Source organism: Phodopus roborovskii, unplaced genomic scaffold, assembly GCF_943737965.1.
Source record: "Phodopus roborovskii unplaced genomic scaffold, PHOROB, whole genome shotgun sequence".
Lineage (NCBI taxonomy): Eukaryota > Metazoa > Chordata > Mammalia > Rodentia > Cricetidae > Phodopus > Phodopus roborovskii.
Genome location: NW_026126563.1, coordinates 13902803 through 13929668, shown reverse-complemented (window position 1 = coordinate 13929668; position 26866 = coordinate 13902803). Strand labels below are relative to the sequence as shown.

The 26866-nt window shown below is 46.3% G+C and overlaps 1 protein-coding gene across 1 annotated transcript in view; it reads right to left on the bottom strand.

The window, feature by feature from the left end:
* Lama3 (laminin subunit alpha 3) overlaps positions 1 to 26866 on the bottom strand; it is a 197625-nt gene that overhangs the window by 125502 nt on the left and 45257 nt on the right. The window contains exons 7-15 of the mRNA XM_051202047.1: positions 25638 to 25808; positions 23621 to 23712; positions 21638 to 21753; positions 19555 to 19673; positions 14290 to 14380; positions 13720 to 13851; positions 12290 to 12352; positions 8845 to 8979; positions 1424 to 1561 (exon numbers count right to left, since the gene is read on the bottom strand). Of these exons, the coding sequence (XP_051058004.1) occupies positions 1424 to 1561; positions 8845 to 8979; positions 12290 to 12352; positions 13720 to 13851; positions 14290 to 14380; positions 19555 to 19673; positions 21638 to 21753; positions 23621 to 23712; positions 25638 to 25808 (1057 nt within the window). The remainder of the gene's footprint in view (positions 1 to 1423; positions 1562 to 8844; positions 8980 to 12289; positions 12353 to 13719; positions 13852 to 14289; positions 14381 to 19554; positions 19674 to 21637; positions 21754 to 23620; positions 23713 to 25637; positions 25809 to 26866) is intronic.

Sequence of the window (26866 nt, the reverse complement as noted above, 5' to 3'; positions counted from 1 at the left end):
CTCAGGCTAACGTATATCTGGTGGTCTTTATGCTACTTATCTGTCACCCGGAAAGTCTGCCCTGCCTGGAAATACAACTTCCTTCCTTTGTTTAATGCTTCCTATACTTTATTTTAACTCATTTTTGAAAATTGCATGCAATATATTTTGATCATATTCTTTTGTCTCTCTCAATCCCTTCTTCCCTACAAAACTTCCTTTCTAATGAGTGGTTAGCAAAGAGTTGAAATTTTTAGCATCTTAAGAAATGTCCAGAAGAGGGCGATATTGCACCTCTTTTTAACGTTAAAAAAATTAAGTGTCCATCAAAATAAGTTACAGAATTTCTAACTTCATTTTGTAACTGAGAGACAATTGATTACTGTTACCCCCTCTCCCCACATGTACTAAAGTTCTTGGTGACATCAGCTGGTGTTTCCCACCTTCACTGCTGAGGCTGCAGCTGAGCACCTGCAATGTCTCAGTGATACACTGACAGCAGCTTGGTTGCACCTGCTTCTGAGGAACATCCACAACAGGATGGTGTATCCTTACCCTTACAAATGGTACACCCTTACATACTTACAAATAGTACATCCTACAAATGGCATATCCTACAAATGGCACATCCTTATAAATGGTACATCCTTACAAATCGTATATCCTGCAAATGGTATATCCTTACAAATGGTATATCCTGCAAATGGTATGCCCTTATAAATGGTATATTCTACAAATGGTATATCCTTATAAATGGCTCCTTACTTTTCTGCAGTTTCTACCCTCAGAAAAATCTGGTCTGGAGAATTCTGATTGGGAAAGTTCTGGAAATTGTCATCTGCTCTTCTACCTAGTTCCACCCAGCTCTGGATGGTGACCCTGGGTGCCATCAGGAGCAGGAGAGTTCCTGAAGAAACCACATTCTCTTGATGTAAAGCCAGCACAAGAGGCCTCTGTGATGCCCAGGCAGAGCTACGGTACACCCCGGGGCTGCACACACCATGGAGCTTGGGAGAAACACAGGCAGCTTGTTTCTGTTGGGGGAAGGGCAGAACACAGCAAAGATCCTGTGCAGGCTGAATTAGCACTGAAGGCACTAGGGAGAGACAGCCTGATGCGTGGGCATGTTCACGGTGGGAGATACCAAACAAATGCAAGGACAGGCTCCATTGGGTCACCTTCGCCACGCTGATGCAGAGAAGTGACTGTGAAATAGGAAACCAGATGTTTTTGTGAATGGAGATTTCAATTGTTCTCATTAGGCACTAATCGCCTCTGAGGCTGAGCCCATGATGTGTGTATTTTCACTGAAGTTGGCCAGGACAGATGAGCCAAATATCTAGGGTGGCTGGCGTCAATTGGAGAAGACCGATAAACTTCTGAGAGGCTGGCTAGACCCACTCAGATGAGAACCATGCCTCCAACAGGCTCCTGGCTTCCTTACCTTGGCAGTGGGGAAAGTCATAGGCTCCTGAGAGACACCTGTCACACTGCTTTCCCGTTATCCCAGGCAGGCACTCACACTGGCCAGTCACCGGGTCACAGGGCACTGGATAGGATCCAATAGCTGAACACTGGCAAGCTGTGGGAAATAGCTTGATCAGACAGAATACAGGGCCGTGTCCTGGACAGGCCCCTGTGTTGATAATAATGCTTATAATTTAATAAAGCTTGCCTGGAGATGATAATACAAAGCCTGTCACAGCCATAGAAAGAGGCCTGGTGGCGGTGGTGCACACCTTTAATTCTAGCTCTAGAGAGGAATACAAGACAGGAACAGGCTCTCAGAGCTGGCATCCAATCTGAGGAAATTGGTCTCCAGCCACACTGAGGAGAGGATCGCCCCGGCCTTAGGAGAGGTGAGAGCTCTCTGGAGGCCGGCTGCTTTGCTTCTCTGATCTTCAGCTTGAACCCCAATATCTGTCTCTGCGTCTATATTATTCATTCTACAGGACCCTCGGATAGAGCCAGAAAGACACAAATGTATATTCCCGACACATCTTAGACTGCGCTGAGCCTCAGTTTCCCCTCCCTTAAATGGCACTGATACTGGCATCCACTCGATATCCTTGACAGATGGATGAGGCTCCTCACAGCCAGGACTTGGGATGCTGGTTTTATTGATGTGGTTAGTTTTGTGCTAGCAAGACTGGCTTGTGGAGAGGAGGGCCTTGGGGTACTTCTCCAGTGCAACGGTGCTTACAGGAGGGAAAGGGGGAGGAGGCGGCGGTAATGAGTCACTAAGGATGAGCGCCAATGCCACATCCCATTGGGACCAAACAAACTATCCAGTGCAGGTCAGCCAGCAAGTGCCCTCATTTCCTCCTTCCTATTCACTTTCTCATGGTACAGTATAGGTGAACAGTTGTGGGAAAAGTTACACAGGCAGGACTGGGAATGGATGGGGAAGTCATTCCTGTAGCACAAAAAATAAAAACACAGAGACAATACAGGGGTTCAAGCTTCAAGTTGAAAATCAGAGAAGCAAAGCAGCTAAGCCAGCAGACCTTCCCTCAACCCAGCTGAAATGACAATCCCATCTCCATGAATCCTCAAAGGCAAAAAGCTCTGGGTCCCTGTCTCCTCCTCCTCCTTATATTCCTTTCTCCGCCCAGCCATATCGCTCCTGTCTCCACCTCCCTAGTGCTGGGATTAAGAGTGTGTGATCCCAAGTTCTGAGGTCACCTTTGTGTGAGCTGTTTCTTTTAGGACTGGATCAATTTGTGTAGTCAGTGTGGCCTTGAACTAACAGAGATCCGTCTACCACTTAATCCTGAGTCCTGGGATTAAAGGTGTATACCACTACTGCCTAGCTTCTATAGCTAACTAGTGTGGCTGCTTTGCTATTTTGATCTCCAGTGGCTTTAATAAATCATAAGCAATATGTCACCACACATTCCAGAATCCTTGTCCTATCCCACCAGGCACAGGGGAGAGGCTCCCTTCCCAGTGGGTCAGGTTCTTCTGTCTCTGTATATATAACCCCTCACAGGTCCACAGTTGCTCCATGTCACTCGCTTGCACTGTGAAGAGCCAGGCCTGGGAGGGTAGGCCAGGGGCGAACGGCCTGACTAACTCCTTCCTGCCAATAGTCTCCCATCTTTACAAGACTGGAAGGAAAGGAGAGGCAATCACTAAATCCCACAACTACATTGTGAATTTCAGAAGTTAAAGGTATTCTTAAACCAGGTTGTTGTGTCACACGCCTTTAATCCCAGCACTGGGGAGTTCGAGGCCAGCCTGGTCTACAAAGAGAAACCCTGTCTCTAAAGACAAAGAACAGAGTGTATTCTTGAAGTTACTAAATTAGTCTATGACGTGAAGGGTTCCCCCACTTCCCACCGTCGATACATTTGGATCTAAACATCAACCATTGCCATTCAACATTCATGCACTCATGTATGAGTGACAAACTTGGCCTCTTTGGCCTCAGTTTGTCCTTCTGTACACTGGAGTTGCTAACAAACCTGTCTCCTAAGGTCTAGAGAATTAGCAGCCACGAAGCATGGGTAGCACTGAGCGCAGCGCTCGGCAGAGGACTAGCTCCATGTTTGCACTCACTAATGTCACCATCCCGAGTTCCAGATGCATGGAGAGATGTGCCTCCGACTATTCCATACTGGATTAATGGGCACCAGTGAATTAGCACGTGTGACTGCTAAATTTATATTCAATGTACTCAGTAAAAATCAATTACATGCATAGTAAAAAAAAAGTGTGTGTGTGTGTGTGTGTGTGTGTGTGTGTGTGTGTGTGTGTGGAGAGAGACAGAGAGAGAGAGTCCAATCTCATTTGCAAGGTCTCAAAATTCCCACACTAGTTGAGAGTTTGAAGAAGGAACCTGTCATAGGTAAAGTCTCCTCTATGATGTTGTCCACATGGTAACCTTGGGATCTGAAAACTACTACATGACTCAGCCTTAGGGCCAAGAGCTTTTGGGGGGGGGAATAGAGACTACACTTTTCTCTTTTCATTCTCAAGCAGGACGGGGGCCAGAGCCTTATGGGGACAAACTCTGAATGATAATGACCAGCAAGTGCTTGCTCTGTTGTCACGGTAGTCATAAACTCACTGAGGGAGTGGAATGAGGCCAGTTTCCTCATCAACAATTGACCCAACAGTCCATCCGGCTTTTTCTGAGAGACATAGTGGCAGGCCAGAGCATGCTGCCACCATGCATCCTATCTGTACCCACCATTCCTGCAGGCGGCATCCTACTGTACTTAATGTGCATGGCTAGGTGTTGTGTTGCAGGAACTCTAAAAGCACGCATTCCTGATTTCTAAGAGTCTAGGCGGGTATTAGAGAATTAGTACGAAGAGCCCTACCCTCACAAAGCTATGTATGAGAAACTTGCCTAATGCCACTCTACCAGCTATCGCTGGACACTTAAACAAAGACGCCGATAATCTACTGCTATCTCCAGTAGGGTTCCTTCCCGGCCCTGTGATATCACCAATCTTGTCTGTCTATCTGTCCAGGACTACTACTTCTCAGCCCTGTGACCCTACCTAGCCTGTCTGCCTGTTCGGGGCTCCTTCCAGGCCCTGTGGTCCCACCAAATCTGTCTGTCTGTCTGTCTGTCCAGGGCTTCTTCCAAGCCATGTAGTCCCACCAAGCCTTTGTGTGTGTCTGTCTGTTCAGGGCTCCTTCCAGGCCCTGTGGCCCTACCACACTTCTGTTTGGAGGTTAAGTTCCCACCTTGTACAGCTTTCTGAAGAAATGTTCTTGGCCTCTGTGACTGTTGTTTCTATGAGTCAGCCAGGACAGGCCATGGTAGCCAGATGTTTGATTAAATACCAGTATCAATGTTGCCAAAATGTATTTATATATGAGATTAACATGCAAATCAGTAGAATTGCTAGACAAAGTGTACAAGCCTGCAATCTCAGAACTCTGGAGGCAGGAGAATTCCTGCAAGTTTCAGGTCAAGCTTGGGCTATACAGTAAGTTCTGGACCAGCCTGATCCTATTATAATCCCTCCATCTCTCACACACAAACAGACACACATAGAGACACAGACTCGAGCACACACACACAGAGACACGCATACACACACACAGAGAGATACACACAAAGACATACACACAGACACGCATACAGATACACACACACACACAGAAACACACACAGAGACACACACACAGACACACACACACAATAGACTTTAAGAAAATAGTCCATGGGCTTTATAAAATCAGATCAAGGCTGCTCCCACATGAAAGTGTTATGTCTACAAGCAACCTTTAGATTCAAATGTCTTTCCCAGGTCTTCAGCCTGCTGGCTTTCCTTACGGATTCTGAACTTAACAGCCAAATGCACAACTGTGTGAACAAATCAGTGTGGTGTGTGTGTGTGTGTGTGTGTGTGTGTGTGTGTGTGTGTGTGTGTGTACTTGTGCGCATGTACTGGATCTGTTTCTCTAGAATCAAACACAGATCTTGGTTTCTTTTAAACTGTCATCAGTGCAGATACAGTCACCATCTTGAGGGACAGACTCTGATAACCTCATTCTCTGAGTTCGTATGGGGGCTTCTGGGATTAAAATGGCTTTCTAGCCTGACTACTGTAGAAGCATTGTAGACTATGTCCTTCAATGACGAGATCAGTGATAATCCATACCTTGGTGTGATGATACAGATTCAAACACACACTCCTGTGCACTCCTAATGTATGAAGCCAATATTCTGAGTGTTTGACAACTGAGAGTTTTTGTTTTGTTTTGCTTGTTTGTTGTCAACTAACGAGTAAATGAACTTAGCTGGTTGTTTCTCATTGTGCTGCACAGAGTAAAGGCAGAAGAGTTCTAGAATTGACTGTGCAGCTCACATACAGTACAAGTGACCCCACAGATCTTATGTCTCTCCCAAAGGAGGTCCTAATCATCAACCTCCAAGCAGAGATTGCCAAGAGCAGAATTACAAGTTAAATCGCATCCTCCTCCCAAACCTGTCCTGTGGTTAGTTCCCAAGTTCCAGAATGTATAGCTAGACTAGATAACTCACCAGCTGCCACAATACTCACAGTGACACTGGGAAAGGTCAAGTGGAGGTCATAGGACAGACCTCTGCAAGGTTAGTGTGCCCAGTATGTGATGCTGTTTCTCAGACAACCAGGATGCATGGGTCCAGGAAGCAAGACATGGAGTTGGCATGGCACCATTCCCCATTATCCAAGGGATCCTCCAAGCATCCCATCCTGTCCCAGTTTGTGCCTAGCAGGCCTACAGGCATTGGTTCCAAAGAGAAGGATGTATCCACCAGGGCCCACAGAATTCCACTGACCTAGAACTTCAGATCACTACCTCACCTTGGGCCCTTCATGCTTTGCAATCAACAAACATGGCGGTGATCATTTCTCTTGATGGCTAAGGGAAAAATGGGGCTGCTACTCCACATGCCATCCTTTAAGGTGTCCTCTTTTGTCACCATGCCCTGTGATTACAATAAATAGAAAACTCACCCATAAGGTAAGATTTGTGCTGGCCTGATCCTTGTAAGAAAGAAACCTGAGTCATTCTACCTGGTGAAGATACACATCTGTATAAAGTGCTTGCTGAAGGCAAGAATAGGGAGTGACTAGAAGACGATCCTAGGACTGCATGACCAGGTACAGAAATAAGGACGTGGCAGCTTCCAAGTGTTCCTTCCTTACTTGTCATGGATGCATGTTGTGTGCCTGAGTCTGTTTACTCCCTCCTCTCAACCTCTTACCAAACAAGGTAGGAAGTACAGACTCTATGGCAAGAAGAAGTAGGAGCATCACCCATGAACTCCACATCCTCTTCTGAGAAAAGGGTGAGTGTGTTTTCTACAGAATGTGGGATAATTGTATCACGCCAGGCAGAATCATGACCTTGTTACAGATTTTATTCAGAGATAAGGTGTGGTGTAGAGACATGCATATGAGCCTCAAGGGAGCAAAATTAACTGTGCCAGTTTTAGGAACCTTCCTGGCTAAGGGTGTGGCTCCCAGGTGTATGGCCAGGTGCCAGGTGGGGGAGATTTAGATGAGATTAAGATTTCAATCCGCAGACTTGAGTAAAGCACTGACCCTTCATTGTGTGGGTGGGTGCTGCCCACTCCACCCAAAGCCTCCAGAGAAAAGACTGGACACTTCCTTAAGAAACGAACAGCACCCCTTCTCCAGACATTTCTTCTGACCATAGCAGGGGTGCTGTGTGGGTGACATGGCTCTGCTCTAGCCTGAGGACATACCCTGTGGATTTTAGCTCTTCCAGCACTCACTGCCCAGAGCCAATCCCTTACAACAAATCTCTGTGCACACACCCACGCCTGGGTGAGGACCGAGCCTTACCAATTCAGGTTCTTTCTTCTAATCCTGCCTTGGGGGAATGAGTACGAACAGAAAGGTCAGCATCGAGGTGTCTGGGCACCTGCCTGGCACACACGGTGCACCTCTGTTACATATGGGGCACAGTCACTGGCCCTTAGGCCCAAGGAGGCTACCCGGGACATACGGTCACACTCTGGAGGTGAAAATGAAGACTGACCTTAAGCACATGCTCTGTTTTAAATGGTGACTCACCCCATCTGCAGTCTTTTCCATTTTATTCCAGCCGCCCTCAGAGCTGCCAAATTCCCAACGCCAACATGGGCAGCCCTCTCCACACTCTTGGCAACACCGTAACAGGCTGTCAGAACCACCTTATTCTCTCCTTTTAGTCTGGGTCCTTTCAGTTTTTGAGGTATTTGTTTTTCCCCATGTACCATCCATTGTTTAGGCCCCTAAACACTTTACTCCTAAGGCGTATAAAACTAATATAGACTGAGTGCCACCTATTTGTGATTTGGACCACAAGGATGTAATGAGACATCTTAGGGACAGGACTGGAGTCTAAACACAGGTCCATAGGCCATATGTGTCATACAACTTGAAGATATTTTGGACACCCTTTTTCTTTTTGAGACAGGGTATCACTATAATCACTACAGACTCCCGTCTAGCCTGGAACTTTCTATGTAGACCAGGTTAACCTTGAACTGTTGGAGATCTGCCTGCCTCTGCCTCCCAAGAGCTTAGACTAAAGGCATGTGCCCCCATGTCCAGCCTTAAACAAAAATTTTAATGCACACCTATTTTGGCTGTGACCTATCACATGATGTGTAATGTAGAGCAAATGTTCAAATGGTCAGGGAACTTGTCCAGAGAGTCCCTTCTCATGGAAGTGATGTTTTATTGCCCAGGATTTTGGAATTCTTCCTTTCTTGTAGGAAAGCAGATTGGTACCTTATCAGTCAAAGCTATGACGCCAACAATAGGTCCCATACTATATTTCACAATCGACTTCTCTGGAACTGGACATCAGAGAAGTTAAACCTTAGGCTACTCTAAGCCTTTCCAAGCAACCATCTTAGATGTTTTCTTAGGGGAAAAAGTGAACTACAAAATAAAGGGCTTGTTTGGGGCAAAACTACACAGAGGGTTCTCAGCCCCTAGTCCCAGGTTCTTTGTTTGCCCCTGGAGTGGCTGCCAGCTTTCCCGGGGCATCACTTGACATCCCAGACGGGGGATCTTCAGGAGCATCAGTCACAGCAGGGATTTCAGGGCAGCATCAACAAACACCTTCAGCTCACACTCAGAGAAATCGCTGTTTTCATATCCCACTCTAGCCTCTCCCACTGGGTCAGGAAAAGGAGAGCGGACAGGAGGAGGAGGGAGAGGAGACAAGAGGAAGGGAGGAAGGAAGACAGGTCCAGCACCTGGCTACCACAGGAGAAAGGGAGGTGCTGACAGGAACAAGGGAAGGGGCTGGGAGGACAGAGAAATGTCACCTCGTCTATAGCTGGTTAAACTGCAGGCTGCTGTGCCGGAAAGCTCGTCTGTGCTTTGACCCACTTACCTTGGCATATAGGGAATGAATAGGAGCCCGAGCGGCAGGAGTCACACCGGGGACCCACCACCCCAGGGCGGCACAGGCACCTGCCATGGTCGTCACATATTTCTGGGAGAACACCTTCCAAGTTACACTCACACCCTGCAAAGAAAGAGCGTGTCAGAGAGGCCGCTGTGTCCATGTGGACGGACTCCCCGCTTCCCCTACCGGATTGGCCTGTGGTGGATCTTCTCCATTAGTGATTGTTGTGGGAGGGCCCAGACCATTCCAGGTGGAGCCACCCCAGGCTGGTGGTCCCAGGTATGTAAGAATACAGGCTGAGCAAGCCATGGGGGAGCAAGCCAGTCAGTAGCACCCCTCCATGGCCTCTGCATCAGCTCCTGCCTCCAGCTTGCTGCCCTGACATCCCTCAATGCTGGACTGTACCTAGACATGTAATATGAAATGAACTCTTTCCTCCCCAAGATGCTTACGGTCATGGTGTTTTATCACCGTGATAGAAACCCCAGCTAAGACAGCCCAGCACCACTGTGCCCAGCCTTCTCTGTGGGCTACGGGGGTCTGAATCAGGTCCCTGTGCTTTATGAGGAGGGCACTTTACTGACAGTCATCTCTCCAGCCACTCCTATTTTTTTTAAGACGAGGAAGCAACATAAATTCAGTCATAGAGTGTGTCAAACTTGGCTTCCAGGGTTTCTGTGCAATTGTCTCACACAATATGCCAGCTGCACAGCCTTCCCAGCAAGCAGGCTAGTGCCAATACACCAATCAAATACACAGCCACCTCAGGACCTTTGCTCAAACCGTAATACCCTATGCTCGGCACAATAGCTTTTCATCTTACACGCGCATGCTCCTCAGAAGGTCTCCGGGTCACAGACCTGTCGTATAAAAAGGCTCCATCCCCTCTGCTCCCTTATTCTCCATCTTAGCTGAGTTTATGTCTTTCACTCAGGCTTTAAGATCACTCATTGGTGACCACAGAATGAGCAGCCCATTGCCCTACGACTTCTGTGCCAAAGCTGCCACAGGCCTTGCACTTTCTGCCCTCACCCTGTGGACATTTCAAGAAGACCACAGAGAAACACAGCCAAGCCTCCCAGGATGGGGGTCACATGGAGAGGTGGCCACTACCCACGCAGAGCCCCAGCAACCACAGCAGAGCCGCCAGCAGTCCATAGCTTGAAGGAAACAGCTTTTGTTGTCACACTACTATGTTTGGAACAGCGTTTCATTGCATAGAGACAGAGGAGTTAAAGCCTGTTGGCTTGAACCCTTTGGTATCACCCCAGGACCCCAGTGCCATCCATAGTACTTCTCAGTAAATAGTATTTCCCGGGAGCCCAGCACCATCCACACAGTACTTCTCAGTAAATAGTATTTATTTCTCAAAAATGAGCTTCTTTTTTGACTGTATTACGAATGCCTGAATAACAAAGTTAAACAGGAGCCCTGTAAGACAGGTATACATTTTACAGAAAGGACACATGTGTGCTTTGGGAGTCATACTTGCAGGGCAGGGCTGGCTCAGCCAGGCCATAGAGCCCCATGACATCATCACCAACCAGCTCCTGGTCATCAACAGTGGTTCAGGGTGATCAAGGCTGCTTTTTCAGAAGACCAGATTTCTATCTAAGTGTTTCCCCCACTATGTCAGACAGCCTAACCACACGCAGGTTAAGGCTGGATCCCTGGAGGGGGTCCTCTTCCTTGGACTGAAAGCAGAGGTCTACCAGGGTCTACTGGCCATGTGCTACCCCATGGAGCATGCTGTGGTACAAGACAGGAACATAGTAAGTCTTCTCTAAGGACCAGCTGCAGACCTCTGAGGAGCATCCCCTCTACCCGAGGCCCCTGGAAACTTAGTAACAATCAGGAGAAGACAGCAGAGGTGTCGAGACTTTCAATGTTCCTGTACTGTTTATCTTCACAAAGGCTGTATTCAGCCCGTGTGCAACAAGACACTCAGCAAGAGTGATTTTAGACTCCAGGGGATAGAGTCACTTCATGCTGTCCCCGTCTATGAGTGCTTTGCCATGCCACACTCCATCGTATGGGTGGACACTGCGGGCTGTGACATGTCTTGCTATCTGTGGCTGCTGCTATGCAAGGAAAGGGCTGGCTTCCACACCTCATCTGAGTTTGAGGTTGTCCAGACCATCAAAGCGTAAGCCTGCTACCGGTCCATCAACTCCCAAAAGGACAAAGCTCTAGGGCAGCGGTTCTCAACCTTCCTAATGCTGAGACCCTTTAATACAGTTCCTCATGTCGTGGTGAGCCCCAACCATAGAATTATTTTCGTTGCCACTTCACAACTGTAACTTTGCTACTGTTATAAATGGTAATGTAAATACCTGTGTTTTCCAATGGTCTTAAGCAATCCCTGTGAAAGGCTCATTGGACCCCTTCTCCCCCAGGGGTCATGACCCACAGCTTGAGAACCACTGCTTTAGATACTGAGATGGTGCCTGGGACCACCACAGCCAGAAGCAGGTGCCTTGGGTTGAGAGCAAATGTGTTCACACATGCTTGCAAATGCACACACACATGAGTAATATATAAATGCAACAATAATTCAGATGGCTCCCAGGGTCCCCAGGTTAAGACAAAGTGTAGTGCTTTGAAAGGAAATGGGGTAGACCACGAGGTGTAGCTGTCCATGGAGCTGATAGGGAGTGGGCTAGACCATGGGCTATGGCTGTCTATGGCTGTCTATGGCTGTCTATGGCTCTGATGTTCTGACTTTTGGCCAGATTCCCTCACTGGGGATGGAGGTCTGTTCCCTAGTCAGTCCTCTCTAGATTATTTGCCCAGTAAGGCTGGGTGCCCATGGGTACATGGCAGCCATGCTGGGCCAGGAAGAGGAGGAGGCATGAAACACTGATGTGCCTCTCCACCCCTGTGGGAGCTCCTGGCTGTCCCCTCAGCCCACTCCAGTGATCAAGAGCCATGCTATGGAAGCTGCTTCCCACAAGGTACAGATAATTAGGGTCACACCCCCCCCCTGTCTTCATCCCAAGGGAGTCTGCTTCATCTCCTGATGTTGTCTAGGAAGATGCATGCCAGGTACCATAGTAGGCTTGGTAATGAGCCTTTTTTAGCGGCTCCCTCAATGCCCTTCCCACTCCTGTCCTGCTGTTTCCTGGCTTCGCCTCCCAGATATAGTTTCACTAAGTTTGTGTGGGTGGGACAGGCGGCCTGGTGGGAGAGGAAGGTTACTATGAAAGGTTTTTGAGCAAACTGGTTATCTATAACCAAGCTCTATCCAGTGTCCTGGATTGGATAGTGCCCTTTCCAAGATAGACTGCAACTGAGAACAGTCAGGAGACAGCTGCAAAAGCCCCACAGAACTCTGGGAACTTCACTTGGACTTGGCAGTGTGCTCAGTAACCAGACAGGGAACGGAACACAATAGTTTCATTGATATTAAAACCCCAAAGAGGCAACTTGCCTTTTATATTGCCAGCTACTGGGTCTTCTGGGCTCAGATTGTGAACAGGAGAGACTGGAATTCCTGTAAAATAATTTATTTAAAAACACAGACTCAGGAGATAGTAGCACGAACCACCAAGTTGCACTGAGCAGGAAGTAGACCCCTCCTCCCTCAGTGAAAAGCAACACGCAGATGATGGGAGATGTCATTCTGTATATGTTTCTCATACTGGTTAATAAATAAAGCACTGTTGGCCAATAGGAAAGGAAGATAGGAGGGACTAGGAGACAAGGAGAAAATAGGAAGTAGTAAGGAGGAGCCAAGATGGAGAGACTGGAGAAAGCAGTATGCTGGCCACATCCCCGATAAGAGAAATATATAGACCAGCAGAAATGGGTTAATAATTAAGACAGAGCTAGCCAATAAGAAACAAGTAACTGGCCAACAGGATTATATCAAATACAGCGTCTCTGTATGTTATTTGGGGCTGGCGCAGCGGCGGGACAAGACCAGTGGCAACAGGCGGAAAAACCATACTCGTTACACTCAGAGACTTATTTAGGGAAAGGCCCTGCGCTCTCTATGACCAACATGCCTCAATGCCTCATAATCAAAGCCAGGCTGCTTAGCAGATTAGCAAAAGGAAATGGGTGGCATTTTATGCTCACAATTGCTAAATCACTCGTAACAGTTCTGCCCAAAGAACAGCTATGCCTGAATATGGCGAGAATTTAGGACTGTTTCTTTTTATTTTTTAAAGTAAAGGTGTTTTTTTTTTCTGAATTTTTGCTTATTCCATTAAAAAAAAAATCTGCTGAGCCTATCCCACAGTCACAGATTCTAAATGGGTAAAGTGCCTGAAAGAGTCCTGGCTTCAGACATTGTTTCCTGTAAATATATTTGATTATCCAGAGTAGGAATGTCTCCATAGTGAAACGGTTACTATTTTGCAGCATCACTCTAGGACAGCACTGAACAGGTGGGTCCAGGCTCCCCACTTCTAAGACAGAATACTTCACACTTCTTCTGAGATAGAATATTTATGCAAAAATAGCCTATTTCCCTCGTGTTAAAATATTCATTCAGATCACTGTAAGGTGGAGGGAGGCGAGGGCCCTGCCAGCTTGCCCTCTTATTCGCTAGAAAAGAGAAAACACACCCTCTTGCCCCTGACCCTACAAAGTATGGTGCACTAGGTCTACCAAGTCACACTTATGGATTGCTACCAAACTGGATTTCTCGAAGTATTTGAGCCCTTGACCTATTATAACGGCAATGTCTACTGTACAACACCAATCTAAACATAATTCTAAAATTTGTCTTGGCAACTTAGGGAAATGCTTTCATATAAATACAAGTCACCTGGTCCTGTTTCTAGCCCCTACATGCCCTCCGCTGTTCCCACACACAGGTTGGCTATAGGCCAGAAAGGGAGACTGGATACTTACTCGAGCAAAATGGAAAATTATAGTACCCGTCTGCACAGGTCTCACAGTTGTCTCCACGGAAATTCGGCTTACAGTGGCAGCGGCCTGAGCCCTGTTCACAGTCATCTGCACGCTCAGGGTCACAGCTGCAAGCTAAGAGGAAAAGCAAGCACTAAGAGACAAGGCCCTCACTGTATTCATGAAGCACACCTGTCTCCGCACGTCTCAGCCATGCCCATCATCTCAGCGACAGCCAAACGACATGATTATTAAAGCTTCATGATTCTGTTTTGATGTTAATTATGACAAAGTTGAAACTACTGGAGATCGGTCATGAAAACACATCAAACCAGCGGACAACTGAAGAAGCAACATTTATTGCGGGCTTGATTCAATGAATTAAGGGCTTTTGATAGCATTTCCCTACTGTTGTGAAGTACATTAATTATCATTATTATTTACACATAAGAATTCTGGGGATCAGAGGAAATATGGAATTTCCCGAGGTATCACAGCTAGCGAGGGAACAGACTGTCAAGGCCTATAGGGCCCTTGGGGCAGTATACATAGCCAGTCATACAGGACACTTACGGACGCATCCGTGGAGCGCGTCCACTGGAACACCATGGGGCCGGTAGTAACCCTCTGCACACTTCTCGCAGTTCACACCTGCTGTGTTGTGCTGGAGGAAACAGAAAAAAAAAAGCTTACAAAGGATAGCAGAGAAGCCCAGCACCCTTTATTCTGTGCTAATCCACCACAGAGATAATCCTGTCACACAAAATCAAAATTGTAAAGTCCCTAAAAACATCCATCTTGACCCTGTGTCACAGGACCCAAAGTGTTTCACAGGACACTGACTTCACCTTGGCTCTGAAAGCCCACGTGGGAAAAGGAATAAGGAAAGGTTCAGGAAACTGGCAGCCATGGCTGCCTGCCCCCTATAAATAAATAAATAACAAAAATGCTTCAATGAACTTGACGCTTAAGTAAGAAAAAATAATGACCCTCAGTGTTCCTATAGCTTCAGGCCAGTCCCTATAGTTTCGCTCAGAAGAACCAATGGGTGGATGCTCACCAGCCCTGGTTTTGGTCAAAGAATGAGATGGCGTGTGAGCATTAATATCTTTCCCAATTGTGGAAGGGATGCATACAGAGATCTCTGTCTCTAGTCATTGAAATTGTGTCTGTGTTTTCGTCGTGAACCCATTCTCAAACATTTTTGTTGCGTGAACAGACAACGTGAGCTCGAGGCTCACACACAGAGCACAGTTTTGTGTTGGGTGGCCTTTTCCAGTCCATGGTTAATCAAAATCAATTATCCAGCATGCATTATCAGTGTCCAAGAAATACATGCCACAGCTCAGTTCTCACCTGGAAAAGCACTGGGTCAGTGTCACTACTGGGAAGGCAAGTAAAAGCAAACCAACAAGAAAGAATACAGCGCGATCCACACGGACCATGCACAGAAACACAGGAGAACAAAGGCCCAGTCTGTGTCCTCTCCCTGCAGGCCTTTATTAACAACAGATCCTTGGTTTTTGCCATCCCTGTCCTGTGGACTAAAAACCTGAATCCACTTTAGCACCAAGGTCAAAAACTATGCTGGTCACTGCCAGCATCCACAGGAAGCTTGTGAGCAAATAAGAAACAGCTGCAGCCTGCCCACCCGCTCTTCCCATCAAATGCCATTCACCTTCCGCTCCAGGCTACCGGGGCTAACCTCGGCTAGCAATGCAGTTAGAGCGGGACATGAGAACTGTTCTCTGAGGGGGGCAGCCTCGGATCTCTGCTCAGTTCATGCTGAAATAGCAGTGAGGACCAACAGAGAGTAGACACTAGAGATAGAGTAATGCCTGTCTAAGATGGTTTCCTCTAGGGTCGCCACAGTCTGAGGGTGACACATAGCATTACATTTACAGACAGCAGGGTCCTGACTGCACCGAGTACAGTCAGATCAAGACACAAGAGTCAAGGAGGCGTCACAGGTTAGCAGTGGCGGTCTAGAGGAAGCAGTCCTCCCGGGAGGAGTGAGTGTTTGAAGTTGTGCTCACCCAAGGCTTAGCATCAAATGAGAACCACAGAGACCCAAGTGCAGGCACAGAAGCCTATCTCCCACCTACTGGCTGTTTGACTGCACCCAGAGACAGGGTGTGATAGCAGACTTCAGTCTCGGAACTTGTAGAAGCTTCTTCTTTATGAGTTACCCTATTTCAGGTGTTCCATTGCAGTAGTAAAAACTGACTGAGATACTATTATGCCACAGCATCTAGGACAGCCTCTCTGTGTGTGCTGAGATGATAGCAGATAATTCATCATTTTCTCTTATGGGTGCTGAACAGAAATGGTGGGAAACAGCCAAATCACTGCATTTCTAGGGGATAGACTTGCTGTAGGATATGTGTTCTTTACCAATGGATTCAAACCTGATTTCCAAGCTGGCTGGCCCTGTGGCCCCTCCTATCTCCCTTTACCAGTGAAGACTCCCACATTCTGCTGTACATGGCATAAAATACAGTTAATTTGTTTCCCCAAAGAACCAAGTGTCCCAACACCGTTTATGAGATGTCCATCTTTTCTATTATGAATGGCATGACATGTAAAATCACATGTGCCATTCCCAAGAGCTGCTTTAGGTTGTTAGTTTCTGGCAGCCTGCAATCCCTGTGCCAGGTCAATACCCAACTACAGCTCCACATGTACTCATTTCTAACTATCTAGTCTTGTGTTCTCCACTAGTGAGCTCAGAATCTGCCGGTCCATCTCCACAAAAGACTAAAATTGCACTGCATGTATAGGCTGGCTTCAGAAAATTAAAATGTTCATAATATCAAGTCCGAAAACAGAGCTCCCAGCACAGCTCATGCTTTATAAATTCATTTGTAGTGTCAACAGTTTGACTTCAGCCCCACAATAAACTCCTTTTGTGGCCTCTTGGGGCTTCACCTCATTCTGACAAACCCAGTGTGTGTGTGTGTGTGTGTGTGTGTGTGTGTGTGTGTGTGTGTGTGTGTGTGTTCCATGTTTGCTTTCTTCTCAAACCTTTTGGAATCGCTGTCTTTTCAAACGACATGCCTTCCTCATTTTCACTTTATAATGAGTTTCTGGAGAAAGGATGCATTTTGCTTCTTAAATATAGTTCTGTGTGTGGTAGGGTTTGGGGCAGAACAGAACCACTTGTTCTGCATCTGGATCCCATCTCTGTTTGCAAGGCATCATGTGAAATACAGATGGTTCCGGAATAGTGAGACAGATGCCTTATCTACCTCTCCATGTATATGAACAACCAGGGAGCAAGCCCCATCTCCATAGGAGAGGTTCAACTCATTTTAGTTAACAAAGATAGAGCACCTCTGAATGCCCAGCCACACACACACACACAGAGAGAGAGAGAAAGACAGACACACACACCCACATACACACAGACACAGAGAGAGAGAGAGAGAGAAAGACAGACACACACACCCACATACACACAGACACACAGAGAGAGAGAGAGAAAGACAGACACACACACCCACATACACACAGACACACACACACACACACATAGACACACACACCCACACCTGCATACACACAGACACAGACACAGACACAGACACACACACACACACACACACACACACACACACACACACACACTGCTTGTCTTCACTAAGGACATCAGTGTTACCACAGAAAGAGAGGTCAAGGAGGCGCATAAGGAGGCAAGCACCATGGCGTCTTCCCTTCCTCTTTCCCTCAGCATTTGCTATGGGAAGGTTTCACAGTGAATGGTCACACAAGCCCACCTACAGAACACCATACTCTATTTATTTGCCACATAAGCATTCTTGACCTCTCCCTCTGTCCATTCACCTGACTTTTTGCACATTCCCAAATGCTACAGGTGCCGCCCATCTTCCACAAGATGTTTAAGCATGGACTTAACTAACTGGAATTTAACACATATTTTTGATCTTATTATAAAATATACATACAAAACTTTTAATCATATATTTACCAAGTTTAGACAAATACACATGAATAAGAATCTCAGTTTCTTAAGGAATGGGAGGGAGCCAGGGGAGGAGGGGAGGGGGAGGGAACTGGGATTGACATGTATAAAATGCTTGTTTCTAAATTAAATAAAAAGAGAAAAAAAAAACCAAACAAACAAATGAAAAGAATCTCAATTTCTTGCCTCAGTTTAGGACAGCACATCACCACCTCAGGAAATCCCCACGCTCCTGCCCATTCAGCTTCCCACCACTACACCTCCTCAAAGCCAATCAATCACACTTGTGATATTTCCCTCCGCTAACTTGTGTTCAAGCATTCCAGGCTAATGGCTGCCACACATGAACCCTCTGTGAAAGCTGGTTTTCTGTTGCCACTGCTGCTAAGACCCTCAGTGCTACACCGAAGCATCAGCCCAGGGTCCTCTTTGTGCCTTAGCATTCTGTTATGCAAATGAGCAAGGATGTGACCCTTGATCCTGCTACAGATGTCAGAGGAGATTTGAAAACAAGCAATTCTGGACCTGGAGAGATGGTTCAGCCACTAAAGACTTGGCTCGCAACAAAAACTTTTCCATTTCTTGTAGATAAACTGGGAGTAGTTTATCGCAGTGTAGCAAGGTTCATGCTTCATCGCATTTTATAAATTGTTGGTCCTTTGCCGAAGCCATGGCATTCCCCTTCACATTTCCATCGACAGGGCTTTTCAATGACTGGCGTCTGGGCGGGAGTGGGGGTGATTTTGTAATTTTGATTGGCATTTCTCTCCTGACTGAAGCAACTCTGCCCTTGAGTACCAGCTCATTGGTCATTCACACACTTAGATTTGTAAAAGTCTGTTCCCTTATTGTGGATGTGAGGGGTTGCCTGTCTTCATTTAAGAGCGTAGAACCTCTTTATTCGTTGTGGTTACCGACCATCTGATAGACTTACAGTTTGTGAATAGTCTCTCCATCTGCAGCTTGCTGGTTTGTTTTCTTCAGTGGAAGTGAACAGGTTTTAATTTCAGTGAAATTGGATTTCTTCACCTCCCGTCACAGCTTCCTATGACTGAGGGAAGTTTCCTCACCTTCTGAACACACAGGGATTCTGTGCTTCTCTCTAAAGTTTTACAGCTTTACCATCAATTTTATATATTGGAGTATGGATTAAGGCTTAAGTTTTCCATATAAAATCCAGTTGTTTTGGAACCTCCATGAAAGGCCTTATGCTGTCCCAATCAGGTTGTTTTTGTACTTTGCTCAAGTTCACCCCCTGACATAGGTGGGTCTGTCTCTGCCCTACTCTGTTCTGGTGACAACTTTGTCCACACAAATCTATTTGAAAACAGGTTGTAAGGCCAACACCAAGGCTGCTACCTACTCTATGCGGTATCTTGTAGCATGATAAATAAATGACTCAGAGGCTCAGAGTTCAAGCTTCAAGCTGAAGATCAGAAAAGCAAAGCAGCTATGCTAGTAGATCTCACCTCTACCTCAGCTCAGACCAAGGGGGCGATCCTTAGACTGCTCCTGACTTCATTGCTCCTCGGATTCACTCAGACAGGTTCGCTCTCCTCAGTGTAGCTGGGGAATAATCCTGAGACTAACTACTGAAGACTCTGCCCCTGTCTTTTATATGCCTCTACTGCTGGGATTAAAGGTGTGAGCTCTGTTACTCTTTTAAACTGGTTCACTCTTGTGTAGGTCTGGGTGGCCTCGAACTCAGAGAGAGCCATCTGCCTTTGTCTCCTGAGTCCTGGGATTAAAGTTGTGTGTCACCACTGCCTGACCTCTATAGCTTGAGGCTGGCTTTGCTTTCTGAACCCTCAGGCAAGCTTTAAGAAATCTTAAGTATTACCATCACAGTGTCTCACCTGACAGTTGATGCACACTCCGCCGCCTGCATAGGTGCCTTTGCTGTCCAAGCTCGCCTGCTCTTGTTCTACATCGGGGTCATAGTAACAGTCTACTGCATGCCCATGGCAGTTACAGGCTGGGAAAAAAAGCACTCTCCGTCAAGTTACTATGCAACGTTTAGTGAACTCCCAGACAGGATCTCTGCCTGTAGCTTACAATAAAGTCTATTCTGAAACACTGGGGACACTCTGTAGAGAATTACAGGGAGTTTTACACAAGGCTATTATATAAAAGATTGTGTACTTTACAGCTCCTTCCATCTAATAGTAAACAAAAGTTTTCTTTTTCTCAGAAGATATATAATTGTAACAATGACGAACCAAAATATCCATTAGAGTCATGTACACAGGCTACTGCTGCTACTGATATTACTACAAACTATATTGTCCAGCTCTTTGTTTGTCATGAGATATGTTTACATGCATTGTTGCATTTAATCAACTCTGTAAGGTAGGTGCCATTATCCCCATACCACAAATAGGAAAACAGATGTGGAGAAAGGTTCCAAGATGATCCATAGCTACACCACCCATAAACAAGAGAGCTAGAAGTTGGCCGGTCTTTGTTTGATTCCAAATCCTCTATTCTCAGCCAACAGGCTAAACTTTTACTCTCAGGACTTTGTATAATGGTGAAAAATAGAAATTAGGTTAATGTCTTACTATAGATGAATAGCAACACATCTGGCTGACTATAAATCCTATCAAGATGGAGCTGCACATATTTTGTTTGTAATGGAGCATGGTCCTAGACACGTGGTGACAGTCCCCTAGCCCTGGCTGTGCATGGTCCTAGGCACATGAGGGCATCAATTAGCCCCTGCCATGCCGACTTGGATTCCTACTGTGATGATGCTATATGCCACCAAGAATGACACCAAAGAATTCATGATGATTGGAAAAGAATGTCAAAAATATCTTTTAAAAGAATCAATGAAAGAGATTAAGATTAAACCAATATAATAGACTAAAGTATGCCTAATACAACCACTAACCTATCTGTTTTAAATGCTCATAGTAGCTCCACAATATGGTCTCAGAAACTGACATGACAGAACCCAGCTATCCATGTGAAGATGTGAGGAGGGAGCCATCCTTCATAGGTTGCTTTTGTTGGTATCATAGCAACACAGAAAGTAACTAGCACAGATGCCGTGGGGCTTGTCAAAAACCATCACTTCCTTAACTCTCTAATACACCTTCAAGTTAAAAGCAGCTTTCCCTTGTTTTCTCCGATTTCTTCCACCTCCCACGTGACCTAGTCCACAACAGCACGCTACTGTGCACCGGGTTTAACCACCTCTCTCATCTCTCCTCCAGCCCTCAGGACAGCTGTAATCTCCATCTGCTATCACACCCTAGAAATGCTAAGCCCTATACGTTAAAGCTCTCAGCCCTATCCATACACCCAAGTGTCATGCATACACTTAAGAATGCTTTTTACTTCTTATATCCGAATTGAGGCTATTTCCTCTTAAGTCTGATGTGTTCCCTTACACTGGTTCTCTCGTATTAATGTTTACATTTTCCATAGTTAAGTTACCTGCAGTCTACAAATATTAAATAGAGAGTCATTAAAATTAACGATTTGTGTTTCAAATTGTGTGCGGGCTGGCAGCGCAGAACCCGTGCAGGCTGTCTTTTCATGGCTGTTGCTCCCGGCCCAAGAGTCACCTGGATTCACCTTGGTGATGGGATCACCTTGCAGGGTCACTGTGAACGGATCTTACTTCATAAAGGCTCACAAGTGCAAACATGGTGATGCTGGCCAGCTTATCAGTCTGGTGTCCTCACAATCCTATTAGCTGCTGTTCATCCCTACTGTGCCCAATCTATCAACTCAACTTTCTCATAATCTTGCATATAGAGGAGCATACGGGTCATCTTGGGGTCTTTGTGACCCTTGATCTCAGCATCTACTGGGGTCTGAACCACATATCTAGAGTAAAGGATATCTACCCAAGTCTCTACAACTGACATGATCCCATCCTCTTTGTGACCACAGGGCTCAGAGAGGAGAGGGGCCCACTCCGGTACCCACCTTCACACTCACTGTGCTGCCCCGGAGCAGCAGGCCGCCAGCGCCTCTGATTGTAGCCTGCACAGCATCGATTACAAGTGTCCCCACAGGTGTGGTGCTGGCATCGACATCGGAACCTGAGCACAAAGGCAAAGCACATTCTGGCAACTGAAGAGTTGTTGTTGTAGGGATAGCACCAAACTCAGGGCAATCCTGCCAATCCTGAGTTTGCCAAACGTTGCTTGGTTTGGATCAATTTGATGTTTTGTTTGAGACTGTTTGAGACTGACTTTGAACTCACTATGTAGTACAGGAAGACCTTCAACTCCTAATCCTCTTGCTTCTACCTCCCAAGTGTTGGGTATACACACACACACACACACACACACACACACACACACACACAATACATACATACACATACATATATACATGTATATATATTACACATACATATCCATACACATGCCTACATGTACATACACATGCATACATATACATACATACATACATACATACATACATACATACATACTTCCCATTTATGGGACACTGGCTTCATGTGGTTCTGGAGATCAGAGCCAGCACTTCATGCCTGCTAGATAAGCACACTCTACCAACTGAGCTTCACCATCCAGCACCAGTGTAGAGTTTTTCTTCAAACCAGTTGCTTCTGCTAGTCAAGCAACCCTGAGAGAATATTGAAGGGACATTGCTTGAGGAACTACATTCATAGGGAGGTTTTGACCACAGCACAGAAAGGAGCCTGGACCCTGCCTGCATGGTGCCCACCTGGATGGTTCCTGCCTGGATGGTGCCTGTCCAGATGGTGCTGATATCCCCAAGCCCCTGCTGTACTGATTCACACCTTAGGCTGAAGGGGAGGAAGCACTTGGTTTTTGCATCTACTGCAAAAATGCTTCCTACACAGTCAATTAGACAGCCCTTGCCATGATGGCCTCTCCTTCTTACCTAGCCTAATATCTACCATACTCTTTCTCCCAAGCAGCTGACGTTTTAGGTTGTGACACAGCAAAAGTGGACCTGAGCAGACTTCTGTTTAGCAGCTGCTCGAAAGCCCAGAATCAAGCTACTGTCCATGTAGTGAGGTCAGGAAGGAAAACGCTCTTGGTTAAACTGCACTCTGTCCAGAACTAACTTCCCTGAGTGTCCAGCGTGGGCTTCCTCCATCAAGTCACTGGGCCATCTCACGCAGAGGCTGGCTTCCTGTTCACACATGTGTATTCATGAATGCTTCGCACCAGACTGTCATTGCTGAACTCTTCTCTATGAAGAAGTTAAGTGAGACTGAAGGCTGTCTGACTACATGGCAATCATGAAAGGTTTTCTGCAAGGCAGGATGTTCACGGTAAGGCACGCCCTAACATGCATCCCCACCTTCCCTACCAATTCCATCTTGTGGTATCAACTGTCAAACATGGTAGAAACCCTAAAGTATTAAAAATTGGGTGCTGGAGAGATGGCTCAGCAGTTAAGAGCACTGGCTGCTCTTCCAGAGGACCTGGGTCCAGTTCTGAACCCACAAGGTGGCTCACACCTGTCTGGAACTCCAGTCTCAGGAGATCAATGCCCTCTCCTGGACTCCTCAGGCACTGGGCATATATGCAAGCAAAACATTCAGACATGCAAAATAAAATAAATACTTTCTAAAAATTAAAAAACAATAAATGCAAAATCAAACCGTGGATACAAATTATTAGTGACTATCCAGCATGGTCTTGGGTTTGGGGATTTGGTAACAGCATTCCATGTTATCCATAGTGAGCTGTGATGCTGTGATTGATTAGTCATGTCTGCTATGGGCTTCCAGACTGATAGTCTGGAAGGAAAGTTTACACACACACACACACACACACACCATCTCGTTGTGGACAATGAAACATTCCTGTTGAGATCTAGAACCTGTAAGTCATTACCAGGGCTACATATCCAAGGCAACAATCAGGCTCATTCATAGCAAGGCGAGGAGGGAGTTGTACTTACTGTTTCTCGGGGTTGTCAGCAGTACACTCCTCCGCATGGCCGTTGCAAACGCACCGCCCACCGATGCTGATGTCCTTTATGCTGTAATAGTACTGCATGACAGAAAACAGGGTGAGCAGCTTCCAGGGCCTGCGACACAGAGGCTCTCCCTAGCCTTTACCCGCCCAAGGGCTGACTCGGCTGTCCTGTACCCTACACTCCTGCTGACTGGGATACAACGGGAGCCACATCGCTTGTAACTTGTCTTACAAAATGAATGCATTCTGCAATCAGATTTATTTTTTAAAAAGTCTTCAGAACTTGTCCATCAAAATATCAAATGTTCTAACTCAGGGAAGAAAATTACCTATGGGGGGAAAAATCATACACATAGCCTACTGGAATGAGATGATATGTTTTAAGTATGTTTATACTTTGAGCATATGTACCAACCAAAAATGAGTTTTGTCCCTACTATGTGCAAACTGCCCCTCTGAGGTGTGGAGAAAGTATTTACAAAGATGGAACATATCCATCTGTAGAAAGAGCTACCAGCTGTTGGCAGATGCTGGGACCTTCCTAGTTCATGTTCAAAAGAGGCTAAAGCTAAGTGTTCAAACTCCCAAACACAGCCAGAGTCAGCAGCAGACCCAGGGGAAGCTCAGCCCCTAAACCACACCACATGCATACACACACACACACACACACACACACACACACACACACACACACATGCACATGCACACACACATCCACACATGCACACACACACACATGCACACATACACACATGTACATTTATATGCACACTCATATGCACATGCTCACACAAATCTTGCAACACTCACAAAGATAATTGGAAGCACAGGGGCATGGTGAGCTAGGACTTTACAATTTCTCAGAATGCCCAGCTCATCTCTATCACTGTCCCCATCTACCCAGGGGTCCAGAAAGAGCTAAGAGCATGGAGATACAGACAGGATCCTGACCTTTCTGGAAATGCTCACAACTGTAACAAATCTTCTCCAGGATTCCCACCTCCAACCTCTCTGCTATTAACTATATAAAATGCTCAAACTCTAGCAAGTACAGTGGGCATCTTCCAGTTAGCCTTCTAGGTGGATTTTGCCCCCTTGCCCTTGGGCTGACCTCTATATTGGCAGCAATGATAGGCTTTGGGGCTCTCTGGATTCCTATTGGGTTAGGCCATCAGGAGAAGAACAAGCTCAGGTCACCTCTTGTACTGGCCCGCTCTGTCCCGAGGATGGGAGATGTTCCCGTTCAGCTCCCTCAGAGTGCAGAGTTTACCACAGCATCACACATTCTTCTCCACCAGGTCACATTTCAAAGCCTCTTTCTCTAGGAGGGTCTACACTAGGACCAGGTCTCAGGGAAAGTGACCTCTGTAGCTTGGGGCATGTGAGTTTCTCTTCCCTCTCTCTTTCATCTGCTGAACTGATGCAGGCAGTCTGAAGGACACTAAGACACTGCAAAAGGCAAGGAGCCTGTACCCAGAGTGAGCCTGGTACCCAGAGTGATGTCGTGGAGCTGAGCTCACCAGCTGATGCACACTGGGCTGTGACAAGAGCAAGAGACAAAGCTTTGTTCCTCTTAAGCCTCTGACATTGGGTGCCATTGACTACAAGAGTTAGCTTGTCTACACCAACAGCAGACTGACTACAATCAGTGTTTGGCTATAACAATTGTTCTTATCTTTCACATTGACCCCAGGGTTCTATCACCGAACTAGATGAACAGCTAAGTTGCCCAGGCTATCCTGAGACTCATTCTGCAGTCTAATCAGGCCTGGCATTTGCAATCCTCCTGCATCAGCTTCCCTAGCAGCTCTCGGATTACAGGCCCACCCCACCGTGCTGGGTTAATTTTTCTTCAAATAGCCATATTTGTTCTAGACAGGAACTACCTGCTGCCTAAGTTACCACCTGCTGGGAAAAGTATTCAGAAGAATTTACTTTATTTGACAAAGAAAACAAGCAACAAAACACAGCCTATTGGGTGCTTACAAAATGCTACTCACTCGCCGGGTGACAGTGGGGTCTCGCTCTGCTTTGGAGATAAGATGCCCAAGGAGGGTGTTGGTTCGGAGAAATCGCAAACGGATGTTTGTTGCTTTAGTAAATTCCCTCAGGGTGTCAGAGAAAGCGAAGTTTTTTGCACCTGGACGACCATTTATCAAGGATACAACCACCTTAAAAAAAAAAAAAAAAAAAAAAAAAAGACACTCCAGATCAAAGTCCTTTTCTCAAAATGCAGCAACAAGACACTAAAATAACACATGTCCCCCAAGCACCTGGTTCTTAAAGGAGCCCCTGGACATGGACACGCTGAGGGGGCCTAGCCTCTAGTTTATAGGTCAGAACATTGGCCAGCTCTTGGATCCACATTGAAACCCGATCTCTGTGAAGATATTTTCTTGTCACCCTTATACCTCCGATCTATCAGGTGGCCGTGGAGGGAAACACTATGGAATGTTGGAGCGAGGTTGCTATGTCTGTAAACACAGGGAAGTGGCCCTGCCAAGTCTCATCAAGGGAACAAGGCTGCAATGATCTAAAGCAGTGGTCCTCAACCTTCCTAATGCTGTGGCCCTTTAGTACAGTTCCTCAGGTTGTGGTGACCCCTCCCCCAGCATGACATTTTCATTGTTACTTCAAAGCTATAATTTTGCTACTATTATGAACCATAATGTAAATATCTGATATGCACGATATCTGATATTCAACCCTTGTGAAAGAGTCATTTGGCCCCCAAAGCAGTTGTGACCAGAACAATGGCTCAGGTTTTTGTGTCTCGGCTGATCAAGTCCAAGCCTCAGCGGTTTGAAACATGAGCTGTTCACCAGCTAGAAGATACTAAATGGACCTAGTTCAGTAAGCTCTCACACTCCTAACAAGAGTTGATTTGAAAGTCTGTTTATATTCTTGCTACTTCCGTGGAATTCTTCCCCTGGTATTCCCACCTCTGTTTGTCCCTCTCCATAGCAACAGCCAGACTGATTTCACTGCAGAGCCAGATGCAACCCCAAGGGAACAACAATTGCTTTCTTCCTAAAAGCTGACATCTACGCATCAAATGGGACCAGGCGAAGGGACTCTAGCCAGCCAGCCCGAATATGGCAAACATGGCTCTGGTTGGCCTTGCCCTTATCTCCCAATATTTCTGCCTTGCTAAAAACACTTAGATTACATTCCTAAAGCCAGCCACCAAGGTCTAGTCCCTTATTTGTCCACTTCCTCATCCTGAGGC